The sequence below is a fragment of the Cyanidioschyzon merolae genome, chromosome 17 (assembly GCF_000091205.1).
Source record: "Cyanidioschyzon merolae strain 10D DNA, chromosome 17, complete genome".
NCBI classification, from domain to species: domain Eukaryota; phylum Rhodophyta; class Bangiophyceae; order Cyanidiales; family Cyanidiaceae; genus Cyanidioschyzon; species Cyanidioschyzon merolae.
The window spans coordinates 982,769-1,000,570 of NC_010143.1; the positions used below are offsets into that span (position 1 = coordinate 982,769).

General features: G+C 56.6%; 6 protein-coding genes and 1 non-coding gene across 7 annotated transcripts, besides 1 other annotated feature; 3 read left to right on the forward strand and 4 right to left on the reverse strand.

The window, feature by feature from the left end:
• Nucleotides 1-646: 646 nt before the first annotated feature.
• Nucleotides 647-4,021, reverse strand: CYME_CMQ380C (similar to COPII coated vesicle component Sec24; the record flags this gene model as incomplete). Its single annotated transcript, XM_005538210.1, has 1 exon — nucleotides 647-4,021. The coding sequence occupies one exon, from the start codon at nucleotides 4,019-4,021 to the stop codon at nucleotides 647-649; it is 3,375 nt and encodes a 1,124-aa protein (XP_005538267.1).
• Nucleotides 4,022-4,646: 625 nt separating this feature from the next.
• On the forward strand, nucleotides 4,647-5,273 carry CYME_CMQ381C (hypothetical protein, conserved; the record flags this gene model as incomplete). The annotated part of the gene is made up of 1 exon (XM_005538211.1): nucleotides 4,647-5,273. The coding sequence occupies one exon, from the start codon at nucleotides 4,647-4,649 to the stop codon at nucleotides 5,271-5,273; it is 627 nt and encodes a 208-aa protein (XP_005538268.1).
• A 3,633-nt stretch (nucleotides 5,274-8,906) lies between these two features.
• CYME_CMQ382C (similar to U3 snoRNP component Utp15p) lies at nucleotides 8,907-10,846 on the forward strand (the record flags this gene model as incomplete). The annotated part of the gene is made up of 2 exons (XM_005538212.1): nucleotides 8,907-9,274; nucleotides 9,583-10,846. 2 exons carry the CDS (start codon nucleotides 8,907-8,909, stop codon nucleotides 10,844-10,846), a joined length of 1,632 nt encoding a protein of 543 aa, XP_005538269.1.
• Nucleotides 10,847-11,533: 687 nt separating this feature from the next.
• CYME_CMQ383C (histidine biosynthesis bifunctional protein HisIE) lies at nucleotides 11,534-12,157 on the reverse strand (the record flags this gene model as incomplete). Its single annotated transcript, XM_005538213.1, has 1 exon — nucleotides 11,534-12,157. One exon carries the CDS (start codon nucleotides 12,155-12,157, stop codon nucleotides 11,534-11,536), a length of 624 nt encoding a protein of 207 aa, XP_005538270.1.
• Nucleotides 12,158-12,189: 32 nt separating this feature from the next.
• Nucleotides 12,190-14,685, reverse strand: CYME_CMQ385C (probable pre-mRNA splicing factor ATP-dependent RNA helicase PRP16; the record flags this gene model as incomplete). Its single annotated transcript, XM_005538214.1, has 1 exon — nucleotides 12,190-14,685. One exon carries the CDS (start codon nucleotides 14,683-14,685, stop codon nucleotides 12,190-12,192), a length of 2,496 nt encoding a protein of 831 aa, XP_005538271.1.
• Nucleotides 12,369-13,399: a sequence feature (possible transcribed region).
• Nucleotides 14,686-14,973: 288 nt separating the features above from the next.
• On the reverse strand, nucleotides 14,974-17,716 carry CYME_CMQ387T. The gene has a single exon (XR_002461577.1). It is a non-coding gene; the product is annotated as a hypothetical transcript (transcript).
• Nucleotides 15,109-16,551, forward strand: CYME_CMQ386C (similar to V-type ATPase V1 subunit H; the record flags this gene model as incomplete). Its single annotated transcript, XM_005538215.1, has 1 exon — nucleotides 15,109-16,551. The coding sequence occupies one exon, from the start codon at nucleotides 15,109-15,111 to the stop codon at nucleotides 16,549-16,551; it is 1,443 nt and encodes a 480-aa protein (XP_005538272.1).
• Nucleotides 17,717-17,802: the final 86 nt, after the last annotated feature.

A 17,802-nucleotide genomic window follows, 5' to 3' on the forward strand; every position in this document is an offset into this window, starting at 1 on the left:
ACTAGATGTAGTGGCATGGAACGGGCCACACCCGACCACAATGAAGCGTCACCGCCGCGAAGGGTGCACCTAATATATCTCCAAATGAGATGGAAGTGGCACGCGATGTGAAGATCACAACGTTCGCTCGTGTCGATGAAATGCGACACCAACAACCGGAAGCGGCGAAACCGCGTCTTGGACGCCCGCATCAACATCCATCGACTGCTGGCGATGGAGCTAGAGCAAGAGACTGGCGTATGCAAAGCCGGAGATGAGACAGAGAGAGGAATTCGAAGCAATGGCCGAAAATGCCCGCAAACGTCCGTGTTAATGACATTGCCACGAGGCCGAAGCTTTAGCATGTACGCCCGTCGCTGACGACCAGTGCCATTTTCGTCGGGAATAGGTGTAGGAGCCAAAACAGAGAACTGAGTTCCCCGCGCACACGCCCCAACATCCAAATCGTTCCAGAACGGCATTCTGTTCAGAAATCGAGTCTTGATCAGTCTGGCGACCACGGCGATTGCAAGCCTATCACGAACAGCGTTTAGAGCGAGGTCGGCCTCATCGTGCTGTGGCGGGTTTGGCTCGCAGCCTGCTCAAAAACCAGTGACGAGAAACGATGCAAAGCACGAGCGAAACTGCTTCAAACACTCCGCGTTTTCTAGTAGGTGTGCGCCCACTCCCATTCTCCCAGCATTCGATGCTGTTTCTCGGCTTCGTTTGAGGCGAGTTTCCGTTGAACGAGCTTGTGCAACGTCACCAAGTACTCGATATAGCTTGGTGCGTAGCTCATGCGGTCCTCAATAAGCAGTTGCATAAAAGTCTGCTCAGCTGGCGAACGCTGACTGACCATATCCGGTGACAACAGACCGGGAAACAGAGCATAGAGTCGTTCCATAACTGGCACCGGCAGACCGGCAAGGCCCGCGTACACACCCGGCACGGACTGTTGCTGGTCGGGGTTCACGAATTCACCAATCCAGAGCAAGCAATGCCAACCATCGAGCAGCAGCCACGCGCTGTCTGGCCCGAGACGTTCACTCGTGAGCGCTTGCAGAGGCGGGAGCTTTGCTGCTCCGTCGGGAGCCGCTGCGAGCTGAGCGTCGGTCTCGCTGGTTGCAGCACTTGGCGGAGCGGCTATCGCTCTGGGGCCTGCGGGCGAGTTCCACGACACCAGCGAAGGACTCGGCACGCCAGTCGCTTCCCGCGACACCACCCCGGTACCAGGTATCGGAGTGCCGACCATTGGATCCAGGACGGTGCTGTTCAGGGCATCGAACATCAGCGGGTGCATGGCAGCCTGCATCGACAAAAGCGAACTCGCCATGAACTGATGCAAGCGATATGCACGCTCATCAGGAGCAACCTGCTCCGCGCGAAATGCTGCACTCTTCAGCAGGCCCAGTGTGTAAATAGGTCCCAGTTTCAGAGCTTCTGGTAATATCAGCTGCCCAGGACTCGATCGTGATGCACAATACCGGCGATACACAAAAAGCATATCCACAAGTTGTTCCGTGAGGTGATCACGCAGCTTCGGTAGCAATCCACCAGCCTGAACGCGAGCGGCAGCACTGCGTGCGAGCCACCCCATCAGACACGTCACATCCAGCGTTCGAAAAAGCTGCCCCAGCAGCGTGGTGCACGGAGCGGCGAGCGTATGCACACGCACGCGACGTGTCCGATCACCGGGATGCGTGAACAGCACCGCCACCTGCACGCACACGCATGGCGATACGGCGCTGTCTGCCGCAGTCGATGCATGCGCTTCCGCAGCGCTCGCCTCAGCGTCATCGCCAGTGCCAGAACGCTGATGCAGAAGCGGATGCGTAACGATACCCTCGGAGAGATCGTGACGGATGGCAACATACAGGTTGGTGCTCGTGCTCATGACCGGTATGTAGATATCGGGTCTGTCGGTACCTGGTGGCCGGAAACTTCCCAGATGCTCGCCCGTGGTGATGCCCGGCGAGCAGCGTACCCGCAGGACTGCCTCCAGGGCACGCACGGCGCGAATGGCATGGATCAGATCACGCTGGAGGCCTGCTACATCGCGGCCCTGTTGGTAATAGAAGAGCTTGCCTCCGCAGTGCTCGGTGAGCGTTCGTAGTGTAGCGAGATCGAAATACGGGAGCGGACGAGGAGTCGCTGTACCCGGGAACATGCCCGGGTGGAGGAAGAGATCCAGTGTGATTTGGGCATCTGCGAGACGCTTGCCTAATGCCGCAAAAGCGTCGTTCGCAGGTTGTAACAGCCAGCGCTCTCGGTCCATGCTGGATTTCCATTTTTGGTGGCTGCTGCGAGTGTCGAGCTCCAGCCACCGATTCCGAAGGGCCAAGCCTGCACGATGCGGGCCTAGGGATAACCCACTGGAGATGGCGAGGATTTTACCGCCGCCGATCGACGGGTCCTCGAGCAGCTCCGCTGCAGCAAGCACACCGGCAAAGATATGTGAACCGGGGCTCTCCGACTCAGCAGTTGTGTACCAGTCCGTGCGCTGGATATATTCAGCGATGGCTGGCCAGTACTCAAGGTCCGGTGACTGCAAAAGTTGCGTCGGAGGCACCGGCAAGAATGGTTCCTGTATGTCCGGAAGGATGATTTCCTGGACAGATCCAGAAGGCTGGATCGGAAACAGGTGCAAGCAGCCAGCGCTCGTGACAATAAGTGCTAGTCGTGCTCGGTGGAGCGCCAGACTCTCCGCGAGCAGCTCGCGGAAGGCTGCGTAGGGCAGCAGGGAACCGAGGCTTGGTGCGTCCGCGACCAAGACGAAAACTGGTTCACTGGTCCGTCCCTGATGACCATAGACCTCCTCCGGGACGATGTACTCGACGGAGCCGTGACTCAGTTCTAATCGATTGGCAAAGTCGACAGGCAACTGAGTGACAGGATCAAGTGGTACGAAACGATCGACGTCGACAGCGTTCAGATGATGACATAGGTTACAGATAAAAGAACGGCCGCTGTCTACATACCGAATCCCGACGTTGAGATACGCCTGGCAGCGAGAGCATCGCACCGGTCCATGCGGTCTTGTATCGATGACTGGTGGGGGTTTTTCGTCTGTAGCGTCGGCAAAAGGCGCGACGTAGACTGCGAGCGGAATACCGCTGGAGCGGGCCAAGTCCGGAGTGCGCGGCACGCTCCCTACAGTCCAACGCACATAGCGTGGTCGTGCGTTGCCTCGATCAATCTGGAAGGTGTCGACGGCTTCACGAAATGATGGCGATAACGAAGGCGTCTCCGCTTGCGTTCCTCGACCGTATTCGTGTCTGCATACGAGCACGGGGCGAGAGCGATCGATGTAGTCTCGGTCGATACCGGCGGGTCGTGGAACATCGCTCGGGCTGAGCTTGGAGGCACCCGACGGTGGACTTGTAGATTGACCTGGTGACGTAAGCGGTTGTTGTCCGCCGTTTGCGGTCCATGGGTCTCTTTGACTTGGGACAGATGAAAAAGCACTCGCGTCTGCGCCAGTTGTCATCCAGCCGTGGACGGTTCCAGCTACACCGCTTCGTGATCGCACTTGATACGAGTTGGATCCCATGGCTTGCGCATTTGCTGCTTGCGGAAACGCCCCAGGGTGTCCAGGATTCCCTGCGACTGGCCACCTCATCGATTGCGCCTGCGGCAGCGAGCTTTGGATGACGGCCGCACCGGGATGCTGGCCGCCAGGGACACCTGCTCCGCGGGGGACGGCGGGCTGCGGACCCCAGTCTCCGCCGGCAGGATGTCGCGAGGTCCCCAGAGCGCTCTGCGCGCCTTGCACTGCAGCTTGCAGTACTTGACTACGCTCTCCCAACACCGGACGAAGGCGGCCAGTTAGCTGCGCATTGGGAGCTGGCGCCGCAGCACGCCCTGCCGAGAAAGACTCCGCTGGCGCGTAGTGGGCTCCCTGTACCATACCAGGTGTCGGACTCTGAACACCCCGCTGCACACCCATAGTTCCTGCCGGTTCATTGGACTGAACAGTGTCCGATGCGGGTCCAGCGCCGGGTTCTCGAGGCCTTGGCCAAGGCGGCCCGGGCGGAGCGTGCATCGTTTCCAGCAGGTTTACACGCAGCGCACCCAAGTGCCGTTACCAAGCAAGTCGCTCCACCACTTTGCGAATGGGCACTTTGACTAGGAGGCGTGCCTCTCGCACAAAGGATGTGCTTCGGAACCAGTTTTTGGCTCGTTTGCAAGCGGGTAGCACCCGAAACTAGAGCGCGTGCACAACAATGCGTTGTCGACCAGGCGAGGGTTCATCGTTCGGCAAGCGGCCTCTGCTGCAGCGCAGGGTGCCCCAATGGTGGTCAAAATGCGAAACTCTGCTTGCATGCAGAATTGGCGCGAATGGATACGCCTTTGATCGAACGGGCGTCGTTTCGCGAAGCACCTCCGGGGGGATATTCGGTGCGGGTCTGGTGCGGGTGCGTCTGTATGAGCGTACATCGTCTCTTGCACTGAACACGCGGCGACTTGCTCTGGGATAGCCTCTGAGGTCAGCGGAGCGGGTGACTGGCAGCACCTTTCCTTCCAGGGGCTGTGCTGGAACGCGCTTAGACTGGCTGTGGGGCACCGTTTCAGGTCCCTGGGTTGCGTGGCTGGCGGCACCGTGCACGGCGGACTCGCGCGGGGTATAGCGGCTTCGCGAGTAGTTCTCGATAGGGAGCGGCTCTCTTATGGCCGAGCTTTTGGGAGAGCGGGCCGGTACTCGCGGGCCCACGCTTGCGGAACTGGAGTTTTTCGCAGAGGACTCCTTGGTGACCGTGATCCCACGGGTAAACTTGTCTCGGATCGAGCTCATCGCTGGCGACTTTGGACCTTTCACCGTCAACGAGGCGTGTGCAGTACCATTGTGGCTCGCTGTGTGCTTGAAACGAGCGGGCTATTGTTCTATCGTGCCTCCGTCGTGGTTACGGCTGAAAGCGCTCACGGCCGCGCGCGAGGAAGAAGAGCAATCCCCGGAGCTGAGCGCGAGCCTACCTTTTCATTATCAACAGATAGCGTCCTTGTTACTGACCCATGCCGCTGCTGATATTCCTCAGGCTTGTCACATTCATGAGGTGTTGGAGGATATCGTGACGGTGCGTCAGGGAAAGATCCGAGCGCTTCTCCAACGAATAGTCAGCGAGCACGAGGCCACCCGGCCAGCGCGTCTCGGGTACCTCGGATCCATTGAGTTATTTCGCTTCAGACCAGCTCTTGTGCATAGCCTGCGTACACAGAGCTCCTTACACTCTGAGAGCGCAGCGGATCACCACTGGCCGGAGGATCGCGATTTCAGCTCCATGACCGGATCGCTTTAGGGGTACCGTGGTGTTTGTTTCCCAGCAACCTGCGTGAGTCGAGCCCAGTAGGTGCGATTCCACTCTCCGGCGAGACCGGCAGCGTCGATACTGTCATGGCTTGCCGCCTTGTCTCTCACGCATGCCTGTAAAGTGCTCGGCAGAAACACCGTTGATTTCGTCGTCTCTGAATCGAACAATGCTGAGCTTTCCAGCGTTTCTCTAGGGTGCGCTCCAGCGATGCAGCGAGGGGAACCTTTCGCCCTAAAGCCGCCCAGAGGCCGGTGAGTGTGTGCATTTAGACCCTGCTGATGGAACCGTTATCTTCTCTATACAGCTATTCGAGAACTAGGACGCTCCAGTGCATTGCCTGGAGTGACACACACACACACACACGGAGTATTCAGAGCGTTCCGAGGGACCTCAGCGACAAAGGGCGCTCTCTGGACAGCGGGCACCACAGTCTCTTCGCTGTGCTACTGCGGACGATGCTGAAGAGCTCATTGCGCAAACTGCTCACGTGACGATCACCTTGAGTTTTCGCTCCAGCTGATGAAATACGCACACGCGGGTTCGAACGTATTTCGCGGTGTACCTGGTCAGCATCGGTAGCGTGTCCTGAAAGCTGTTAGAATGGTGAGTCACTGCTTCTGCTGCATGCTTATTTTTCAAAGATATTCCAACTATATGATGGTTAGAGGTCTGGCTGCTATGCCCAGCGTCACTGTTTACGTCCATTTCTCGAAAAAATGGGGTGTCGCCGACTCCGAGACGCGGACCCAGGTAGAGACGCTTCCAAAGCGAGATCATGGGCGCTCTCCCACAGACCTTCTCTGTGAAAGTGCACCCACTGCCGGGATCGAATTCGCCGGCAGAGACCAAGTGCGAGCTCCCGGTACCTAGATTGCAAGCGTCGGACCATAGAATATTTATGGTCTAAATAGTCCTGAACCGTATGATGGGACAGCAGCAGCTCGATTTCCTCTCTCCAGATTGCTGATGAGTGGTCCCAGCGCCAGCCGCTGGAAACCTGACGGTGACCAAACTTGACCTGGAATCTTGCGCAGTGCACTGCATCCCCTGTTCATGCTGCAGCGTGGACGCTGCGTCAAACCCTTGCATAGAGCTTGACTTGCGGTCCGGAACGCATTCGCCACGATCCTGCGTATCGGTTCAGTGCAGATGGTACGTGCTCAAACGCTCCATTTATATAAAGTACTATCGAATCATGGAGCTCTACTATCGATCTTTACTTGCATAGGGGGCCGTTCTCAGCACGGTCACATTCGGCGCTCCAGACTGCCTGCATTGCGGACCGTCCCTCAGCAGTGCCTTGCGCTTGCCGAGCATCCAGGTCTTTCGCTCGTCGCCAGTGATTTTTTCGTGGCAAGGCTTCAACGTTTCAAGTCAACGCCTGAGCAGAGTACTTTGTGATTCCGTTGGATGTTCGCTGGACACAGAGCCCATAGATGCTCCTGAAGCACGGAGCGTTTGCGGATGTTGATGGCGGTGTTCAAGTCTCCGTGCAGAATATGCGTTCTCGCGTGGTGACTGCTAGACGCATACCATAACATGCTTCTAATTTTCGATTGTAACGCCATCTGCCGCTAGCTGAGCCTCCCAACAGCAAACTTGTGCATCCCGTGATGTTTCACACTTTGGTTTCCTTTCTACAACAGGAAGCACCTGTGCTCCCAACGCATGAATGCCGCCCAGAATGCATCCATGGGGATCGTACGGAATCGATTCCTGCACTCGTTGGGTGCTCTCGTCGATGAAGCGGCAGTGCAGCGCTCGTGCCCTACAACACGTCCAGCGCTACAGCCTATCGCCAAACAGCACGACTTGTGCGTCATTTCCTGTTCCGATTCTTCGGTAACGTTTCCGCATGCCCGCTTGTTGCTGCTGCCGCCATGGTACCGATCCCTTTCGCGATCCTAGAGCGCTCACGTATACTCCTGACAGAGAACGTACGCGTGAGCTGTTTGGATGTAGATGCACGTCCTGATTGGAGTGTACAGGGTATCTCGACCGTGTCGATAAAGCGTTCAGGGAGTCTAGAGCGATCCTGGCGCTTCATGACACGCGCTGGAATGGCTCCTGGTGGACATCATACCGAACCGCCAATGATACCGAGCCTGGAAAAATTGAACAGATCAGTCTGCTTTCTTTCTGAAGTGTTCGCCCTCGTCCTCTATGTTCAGAGGCAAGGCGACGGCCATGATGCCCTTCAAAACGGGATCCACGCGCACCATGAAGAGTCTCTCTTCATCTACCTTGATCAATTCCAAATGAGTATCTTTGCTAGACTCAGATCTTGGTTTCACAACATACATGCAGTGTGAAATGCTGTCAATCTCCATAGACCAGTGAGCGTCGTTCCATCTATTTCCTGTAAACGAGAAGCCTTGAACGAGCTCCGCCAATACAGTTTGCAGCGTAGCTCGATCATTTCATACTGTCTCGCAGAGAGCAGCCTTTTCTTCGCTTTCTATCCTACTCGGCCAGGTGGCGTGAGCGCAATAACCTAACACAATATCCATTTCTTTCTCGGGATTCAGACACAATAAGTGGACGATGCGGCCTGACCTCGCCTTTTCAATGTCTGCATGTATCTATTCTTGCTTAAGAACATTTTCGCCACCGTCGTGAGCACACAATCGGACCGAAACGCGCATTTCCTCTCCCGTCCGCGCACGCCTTCAAACCCTGCAAAGCAGATCAGAGCTGGTGAAGATCGAGAGCAAATTTTCAAAGAATGGAATTACGAATGCGAATGACTCGTCTATGAATCCGTGAGCGCCTAAAAGGTGCTCCGCAACTGGGAAGCCGCCTTCGATTGGATTGAACTAGGGAGAAGAGGTTGAAATGAAGGGCGACGCATCGCCAACCTCAGCCGCATACTCCTTGATCGCATTTGATTGATCGGAAGCGATGTTGTCTACGAGCAGAACAGCAGAATGTGCGAAGCAGAAGGTGTCATGAAAAATGCGTCGACAAAGGATGCGCTATCGAACAATGCTGCCCGTTGATATGCGAAGCAGAAGGTGTCATGAAAGATGCGTCGACAAAGGATGCGCCATCGAACAATGCTGCCCGTTGATATACGAAGCAGAAGGTGTCATGAAAAATGCGTCGACAAAGGATGCGCTATCGAACTATCCTGCCCGTTGATATACGAAGCAGAAGGTGTCATGAAAGATGCGTCGACAAAGGATGCGCTATCGAACTATCCTGCCCGTTGATCTACGAGGGAGAAGCATGTTGTGCGCTGCTGCAATCGCCTTGCCGTACGGAACAGCGTAACGTAGTGCGGTGCTTCTGCCGTCGGAACAGCGCACTCGGTTGCAGGACACTGGGCACCCCGCGGCACCATCATTGATTACTCGAAAACAACGAAATTTATGAATTCGTATGCCCACAACAACGGCAGCTTCATTGATTCGTTGTAAGCATATGACATTTACTGACATTTATACCTACAAGTGCGACATCGACATTGAATGTTTGTCAGTATGCGACATTTATAGAAATTAACTCCCTGACAATTCCAACTGGACATCGATCGCTCCGAGCCAAACCGCTTCGCACACGAACGGGTACCAGGCTACGCGCCGTCGTCGAAGGTTAGAGTTCAAGGGTTCTTTCGTTTCAATGGAAGCGTTTCAACCTCTTCGTTCCATAGAACATATTCCACCTGTGGAACGGAAAGGACCGGAGGAACGCTTCTGGGAAACCTTTGACGAAAAAGCCCGGATCCGCTTAACCGGCGCGGTGCAAGGAGTGCACTTCTCCCCGCTGGGTTCCAACCAGGTTGCCGTCACGGCCGAGTCGCGAGTAACCATTCTCAAATCGTCTACCGGGGATTTGATCAAGAGCTTCCCGCGTACGGACACCGTTGCCTATGCTGGCCGCTACCGTACCGACGGTAAGCTTCTCGTTGCCGGGACAGAGAGCGGGCTTGTTCACCTGTACAACGCACATAGTCGATCAATACTGCGTACGTTTTCCGGCCATAAGAGGTAAGTTTCTCTCTGGATCTGATTGATCACCTAATGCCGCAGGCCTTGAGGCGACCACAGTGATGTGCAACAGGATGAGTGCATCGTTCGCGGTAGACTGCCGAGCTCGGTGCGAATGCGCTCGCACACCATCCATGAGCGAAAGCAAGAGCCCCGTCTTTTGTCCCTATCTGATCTGCCATCACTCGTTGGTGCACTCTACCTGCGGCGACACGGAGGCGGTCTATAATGAGGAGCAGGCCGTCGTTTGCGTGTCACATGAACATCAACTAACCATCCTGTTGAATGACTTCACGATATCATTGTAGTTCTGTTCGGAGCGTATACTTTACCATAGACAAGTTGCGAGTGGTGTCTGCGTCTGACGATATGACCGTACGCATCACGGATATTCCTAGTGAACAGTGCCTGCTCAGCTTACACCACGCAGACCGAGTTCGGGCCCAGACGCCGTGCCCAGCATCGCCGCATCTGTGGCTCACCGGTTGCTACGACGGCGCGGTGCGACTCTTTGACCTCAGGTTGCCCAGTCAGAAGCCCGTTCGCATGGTCTGGCATGCACAGCATGGGCAAGTTGACGACGTCTGTTTCCTCGATAGCGAGAGCAGCACCTTCGTCGCTTCGGGCGGCGGCTCGTCAGTGCGCTGCTGGGAGCTGCTCCATTCTAGCAGCGATGTGGAGGCTGGTTCACAACGCGCGCTGCTCGCTGAGCTTGAACCGCATCGGAAGGCAGTGATGTCGTTAGCACTGGATGCAACCCGACGCCGATTGCTGTCCGTGTCACTTGATGGGGCTTTGAAAGTCCACGATCTGAGCGTCCTTTCAACCTTGCATACGAGATCCATTGGAGCCGGTTGCCTCTGCATGGATCTCTCTGCCGATGGGCGGAGTCTCGCGACCGGCCATGTGGACGGTCAGCTTCGCATCGAGCGACGTGGCGTGAGCAAACCTAGTGGCATTGAAAACGAGACCAATGTGGACGAACGATCCGGTGAACCGGACTGGGCGAGTCTCGCGCGAGGTCACCTTGACCGCGGTGATGCCCTGCGGCCGTACCGTCCGGGAACACGTCGCTACTTTCTGCGTGGCATGTACGCGAAGCCCGACAGCGACATCGACGACGTGATTCTTGGTGATGGCGACTCCACGAGCGGCACAAGTCGACGACGACGACGACAGCATGATCAGAAACCCTACGATCACCATCTGAGACGCTTTGCGTACGACAAAGCGCTGAGCGCTGTCTTAGAAACGAATCAGAGTGGTTTGATCGTGAGCATGCTGGTAGAGCTCGACCGTCGCAAAGGCCTCCAAAATGCGCTCTCTAGCCTGAATGAGCAGCAAATGATAACCTTAATCGAGTTTATTGCGAAGCATATCGCGGACAGCCGCTATATCCAGGTGCTTGTACCGGTCTCGCATCTAATTGTTGACATGCATCATACGAAAGATTCTCTCTCAGGCTCCTTACTTGCCGCGCTGCAACGACTCGCAGCTCGCGTTCAACAACAGGTTCATCATCTCGGCGATATGGAGAAGATGGCTGCAGCGATCGAGCTCTTCCTCTCGTGATCCCGGGTGCGACTACCTGGAAATTATGCCGTTCGCATGAATTCGAGTCTTCCTGTGCGTTGCTTGAACATGCAACGTCCGTTTTCCCAGTCTCAAAATAGAGAGCGAGTTAGGCCCTGTGTGCACAGCGGTCATACTTCGCAAAGAGCGACCTGCAGCTCTGAGCAGGCGTACGCGACTCTCCGATGATGGTGCATCGAATACTGGGGGCTTCGCCAGGTCGCTCCGGTCGAGCGTAGTGTAAAGCCACACGCCATGTCGAGGCAATCCCATGCTCTTCCGAAACCTGCTTCGCACGTTATCATTGTGCTGCGCATGATGCTCAGGGATCACGTCCATAGACTTGGCGCTGCGCTTCGCGTATACTTCCTAGTGAATATCGCACGTGTGGGCGTCTTCGAGCGTTTTCGGTCGCTGACGACAACCGCTAGCGATCGTTGTTGATCGGAAACGCCGCTGTTATTCATAGATAGCGGAAGCATCGGCCACCGCAGCGCTTGTGCTGTGTTGTGATCGCGACATGTCCCGACAACGGCTCGTGGTACTTGTTGCACGAAATCTTAGCCATCATTCACGACATGTATGCACGGTATCCGTCTGGCCACTTTGCAGACCCGGCAACCATACGCCTTTTCTAACCTATGCTTGCAAGCGAGTCGCGGTCACGCTCGTCCATACAACGCTAGGCTACGCTGCTGGAGAGCCCGGGGCTGCTTGCCGACCGTAGAGGGTCTGGGGTTCCACGAGCACCGGCAGCGCCTCCTCGGTCTGACCGTCTGCCGCAACGCGTTGCCAGAAACAAGAGTAACGACCTGTGTGACACGCTACACCGACCTGCTTGACTCGCAGCAAAAGCGCATCCATATCGCAGTCAAAGTAAAGCTCTCGGACCCACTGGACTTGCCCTGAGGTATCTCCTTTTCGCCACAATGCTTTTCGGGAACGAGAGTAGTACACAGCTCTACCGCTCTGTAACGTCTCCGAGAGGGCGTCTCGATTCATATACGCCAACATGAGCACTTGATTCGTTTCTGCGTCCTGAACTATCGCTGGTACGAGACCAGCGGCATCGAAGCGTACCCGACGCCAGGTCTCCGCTGTGAGCTCCTGCACCGAGTTGCTGACGGAAAACACCCCAAACTGTCGCCGGACCGAACGAGGCAACGTTTCCTCAACAGTACACCACTTGCAGAAACGCGCACATTGTGCACGCTCGCTTGTCCCCGAGAAAGCGCCCTTCGTTGGCGCCCAGAGCGCTGCAGCCGCACCCGAACGTCCACCAGAGCGGAAACTTGCAGCCGGGACCCACATGTTTGCTCCGCCAGTGCAGCGTACGCAGACCCTTAGTTCACTTTATCCCAACGTGAGCGTTTTCGTACGGATCGCGCCTCCACCGCTGACCTGGTTGGTACAGCTTCGAGAGCCGCTCCGCTCCAGCGAGCTCGCCGCTCCGACGACGAACGCTGTGGCGCTTGCGGCGACAGCGGAGCATGTGCAGTCGCTGCTCGACTTTGTGGCTGCTGTGATACCGAAGCACTCTGCTGGGGCATACAGTCTGACGCCGTCAGGGCACAAACGCAACGCATGAACGGTTGTTTTGCGATGAGGAGTTCATAGAACAAGAGACGTGGTGGTGCCCACTCCCGCCCATGTACACAGCTTGACGGGTGCAGCCGCAGCGGTGTCCGCTGGAGTCGGCAGCGTTGCTCTGAAGCGACAGCTGCTGTCTGCACGACAACGGGGTTGTCATCGTCGTCAGGACGCTCGTGAACGTAGGTACCACGGCTGGTGAGTCTGGCAGTTTGGTCCGCAAAAGCGGTATATAGTGCTGCAGCTAGCGCCTCCGGGCGGGATGCCAACGGCTGCCGCAGGTAGACGGAGAGCTGTTTGCAAATGCTCTCCGCAAGACGCAGCACACGTTCGGAGATGCCGAGGCGATAGCACCAAAGCGTTGCGTCCGAGGCTGCTTTCCAGGCATCAAAAACTCGTGCAAACAAGAGAAAGTCGTTATATGCCAGAGGGTCTCGTAGTTGATTCGGTTTCGTTCGACAAAAACGGGGAACTGCTTCAGCAAGACCCCGTCTGGTGAGCAGCGGGTAGCCTGTCGACAGAATCGCAACGGCACTCAGGAGCTCTCTGGTGCAGCCGAGCTCCTCTGCAGCTAGGAGCGCCCTAGCGAGCCGCGCTTCTAGGGGCATGTCCGCCATGCGTTGTCCGAGTGGTACTGAGAGCACCTCGCGGGCGCTTGAGCAGCTCTGGAGCTTACGCTCCGACAGCGCTGCGGGCGGGGCTACGGCGCTGTTTTCCGTGTCTTGTGAGCCCGTACGCTCCGCTGCTGCTTCTGTTTCTGCTTCAGCAACTGTGGTCAGGGCACCGAGGCGTCGCAGGAGCCGCAAGCTGCGCCGGACGTTCGCGGTATCCGGTGGATCCAACCAGACAATCTCGTCGAGACGATCGATGCCCATCCGCTTCAATAAAAGAAATGCGTCTGATAGATCCACCCGTTTGATTTCCGGAATCAACTCCGGCGCCATTTGCTCACTGTAAAACTCCCTGGTGTATAACCGATAGCATACCCCAGGCGAGCTTCGCCCGGCTCGCCCGGCGCGTTGCTCTGCTGCCGCCTGCGACGCTGGAACGACCTCCAGGTGATCATAGATACGCTGCTTAACGTAACCAGAGTCGATGACGACTCTAACGTTGGGTAACGTTAGCGAAGTTTCCGCGACGTTCGTAGCCAGGATAACTCGCAGCGTCCCCGGTGGAGGTCTTTCACAGCATATTCTGACCTGCTCACTGGAGGGCAGCGCCCCGTACAAGGCGACGGTAAGCACTCGCGGCTGCGTCGCTGCGCGGTTCAGAGAGTCGACACCGAGCCCTGGTTGCTTCATTGATGTCCCTTCATCGCTGCAGGAGCTTTTGTTCGTTGCGGAGGCGTCTGAAGCTCCACCAGATCGATGAATTTTCGACGTCGTCGTCATCGTTGTCGCCGGGGAGCAAGCCAACGTCTGCTGCGCCTGGTGCTTCATCAATTGTGCGGCTCGTTCGATCTCCTCCTGGCCGGTGAGGAACACCAACACATCCATTCCGTCGACGATACGATCCCGCTGGTTGTGCTTGCTCTCGCACCATTCCCCAAAGACCTGCATGACCTGGGATACGGCAGCGAGTACGTAATCCTCAGGCATACTGATCGCATACGCGATGCGGACTGGATACCTACGACCCACGATACGCAGCACCGGTGCCCCGCCGAAGAACGCAGAAAACTGATCCGCATTGAGCGTTGCCGACGACACCACGAGTCGCGGTAACTTTCTCGGGTTGTTCGAAGTGGGGTTTGCTGTGGCATCCTGCTGCCATAGGAGGCGGCGAAATAGGGCCAGCAGTAGATCTGTGGCGAGACTCCGCTCATGGGCATCATCCACCATGACGAGATCGTATGCGGAGGCCAGTGGATCTCGCACGAACGCTCGGAGCATCCAACCGTCAGTGACGTACTTGATGTGCGTTAGGCCCGGTGTCGTCTGATCAGCGAAGCGCACGCTATAACCGACCTCACATCCTAGTTTGACGCCCAATTCTGTAGCGACGCGAGAGGCTAGCGCCATCGCCGCAAGCCGCCTCGGTTGTGTGCAAGCGATCCAGTTGAAACCGCCCTGCTTCCATAAGAACGCGGGAACCTTGGTAGACTTGCCAGTGCCGGTTTCTGCGACAAGAATGACCACCGGGTGACGCTCCAGCAGCGCGCACAACGCAGGTCCAGCAGCGTCCGGCGAAACCCCGCTATCGTTCTCGAGCTCGACTGCAGAGTCCTGTGCGCAAGCCCCAGCCCACATGCCCAACAGGTGTCATGAACTAGACCATATACGAAGACAAGTACTACCTAGTTCACCGGAAATACGCGTGCTGCCTGCTGCAGAGGCGTAACACGAAACACATCACGAGTGCAGTTGCAGGGTCACCACGGAAGCGTCGAACGGCGGTGGCGGACGCTGTCGAGGAGGCGCCTCCGAAGCCCCACAAGTGCGCCTACGGCTTTTGTTGTAAACGACGCTAGTGCAGGAAGCCTCAGGTTTTATTCTTTTGGTTCTGGTGCTTCGCTATCGTTTCTCAGGTGCTTGGGGCGGGTGTGTTGGTGTTTAGGTACCTGCTGCCTCTTTGGAGGCGGTTTCGCTACCGTTGGCGAGCACGCTCAGGAGTTGCGCTGTAGAGCTGGCACACCCCGGGCGCTTCAGTGCGGCTTTTTGGCGGCATCCGAAATGGATATCGGTCTGGCGGTGCGGTCTCCGCTTGATGCTCTAGATCTACCCTCCAGAGATGTTTCGACACTGCTGAGGTACTTGTCGTTGACCCGCGTCCAGCGGGCTGCACTGGTTCAAGCTGAGCTAGTGGAGGTCGTGGCCACGGCGCATAGGGCCACTGCTCGGCTTGTTGAGCGTTTGAAGCTCGCGAGCACCCAAGGAATCAAAGCAGAGTCCTTTAATAGGGCTGTGGGTGCCATGCAGGAGATTCTAGAGTCCCTGATGGAACCAGCTGCGGGTAGGGCACTTGACGAAACGGGTCGGCGGCGTCTCGAGTGGTTCCGCCAGCACGACGACTGGGGTCGGTACGTCGACCTCGCACTGTACGCTGGCGTGCACCGGCCCGCGGGCATCCTCCTGGGAAACCCATTGACCGACGCTGAGCAGGAGCGGCCGCTTCTGGAGCAGTTCGCACCGGTGCTCGTGTCGAGTTTGTGGCAACGCTTGGGGCCTTTTCGCACCGCGCACTACGCTGACCCCTTGCTGATGGATGCGCTGCTATCTACAACGGCCTTTTTGCGTAACAGCACAGCCAGGATCATATTTAGCACGAGTAACGTCTTCCATGAGGGGGACGGAGAGCCCAACAAAGCCGCTGAAGCGGCGGAGATGCCATCAGCTCCCTCGTCTTTTTTTGGTAAGCAGCACGTCCACGGGATTTCGGCGCTCAGTGCTTATCTTGAGCAGCCAGCCGCAGCGCCTCTGGAAGTCATCTACCAGGTGTTGTTCAGTCTGTGGCTGTTGTCTTTTTCTGTGCGGGAAATCGGACCGGAGCCTTTCGAAAGCGGCCGATTACCTCTACGATTGAATGGCGTTCTGCGTGAGCTCAAGGCTCAAAAGGCGGTGCGCTTGACGCTTGCCGTTTTACGCAACCTATCCGAGGACGCGACACTCTGTCGAGAGATGATCGGTGCGGGCATTGCAACGTATCTGGGCACAAATAATGCTGCACTTCGTCGATGGAATGATGAAGAACTCCAGCTCGACGTGATGCACCTGCGAAGCCGACTAGCAGAGGAGCTTTCCTCCATGACTTCGTTAGAGATGTATCTGGAGGAGCTCCTCGTCGGTTCGCTAGACTGGACACCAGCGCACCGGGATGCAGCATTTTGGGAGGAAAACGCAAACAAATTTGAAGCGGAAAATTGGAAAGTCTTGCGTCGATTGTGTACGTTGATCCGGGACTCGCAAGATGCCCACACGCTCAATATTGCTATGAACGATGTTTGTGAAATTTTGCGGGTACAACCGCGAGCGCGGCTCATCCTCGAAACCGAGCAGATCAAACCACGTCTGTTGGAGCTGCTCACCCATTCTAGCAGCGACGTGAAGCGACGAGCGCTCTCTTGTCTACAGAGACTCGTACTTAGTGGGTCGCGAGCGATCCCCAGCATGAACTAGCCAACAGATATCGTGCAGCGGCACAGGCAGGTGCAGTCATCTGCAGGATTCACCTGAATAGTGCCGTGGCGATCTAGTTGGCCTCAGCGCCCAGTGATTTACGTGTTTCTCACTCGTGCCTGCAAGGACGCTGACGCCTGAGGTGCCTCGTTTTCGCACTAGATGACCTTAGCGCTTTTGCTGCATCGAAGCAGGGTACTGTGGTTGTTGCCGGCTCAGCGGTTTCGGCAAATGAGGTGGTGCAACATCGCTTCCCGACTCTGCTGATGTCGATTGCTTGCGTAGTGTGCCTGGCTGTTGGATGCCAAAGTCGCAGCCATTGCTGCGTAAACGGATGACGTCTGGATCAGACTCCGGGGACACGAGTTGGCCGCTTATCCTTGTTCTGTGAGATATTGCGTGACCGCGGAGCATTTTGTGTCATGGAGCGGGGTCGTATTCGGCTGCAGCGCTGAATACGACCTGCACTTGATCGGACAAGTCGTCCGTGTCCACGAGTGTCTCCATCCCGGAATCAAGGTTTTTGTTTTTATCAAACCAAGGCGCTTTCACTCTTTGGCGAACTGCTAGACGCGTGACTGGTTCATCCATGAGGCTCTCTAAACTGTGCGTCGGTGCTCGGCGCTGATATCATTCCAAAAGCACCGCGAGGCACGTGCTTTCTCCGCAAGTTGACTTGACGTTTTTTCGACAGAGACAAAGCTTTGGGATAGTTTTCGTGTCTCTCTCTCTCCAGTACCTGCACAGCATCTGTTCATAAACTGATTCAAAGTTTGTTAGACAACTGGTTACACAAACCGTGGCGGTTTGGATAGGTGCTTCGAATTCGCACCAGCTCCCTGTACCAGTCGGGCACTCTTCCTCAGCGCACGAGCCCTACGACAACGGCTTTGTTCCTTTGCAACGAAACCTTTCTGTGCAGAGACGTGCGGGAGCCGTACGCAGAAACGACTTTGCGTAACGCAACCGTTCTTGTTGTGCAACGTGTCCCGGGTCAATGGCGACTTTCCAAGGACCCCGACACAACTGCGGGCGTGGTTATGTGTTGCGCGTTACTTGTCAGTGCTGATGCGGTTGCGTTCTTGCCGCGTTTCCACCGCCTCTCGCTAGATGGCAAGGCCTCTCTCGCACTTGATAGCGCAGAACGCTACCAGAAGCAGCTCCTGTGAGGGAGCATTGACGCAGGTTTCGGCCGCGGCTGGCGGCGCGCCAGTGCTAGGGAAGCGTTGCGAAAGTGGTGTCCAGCGGGCA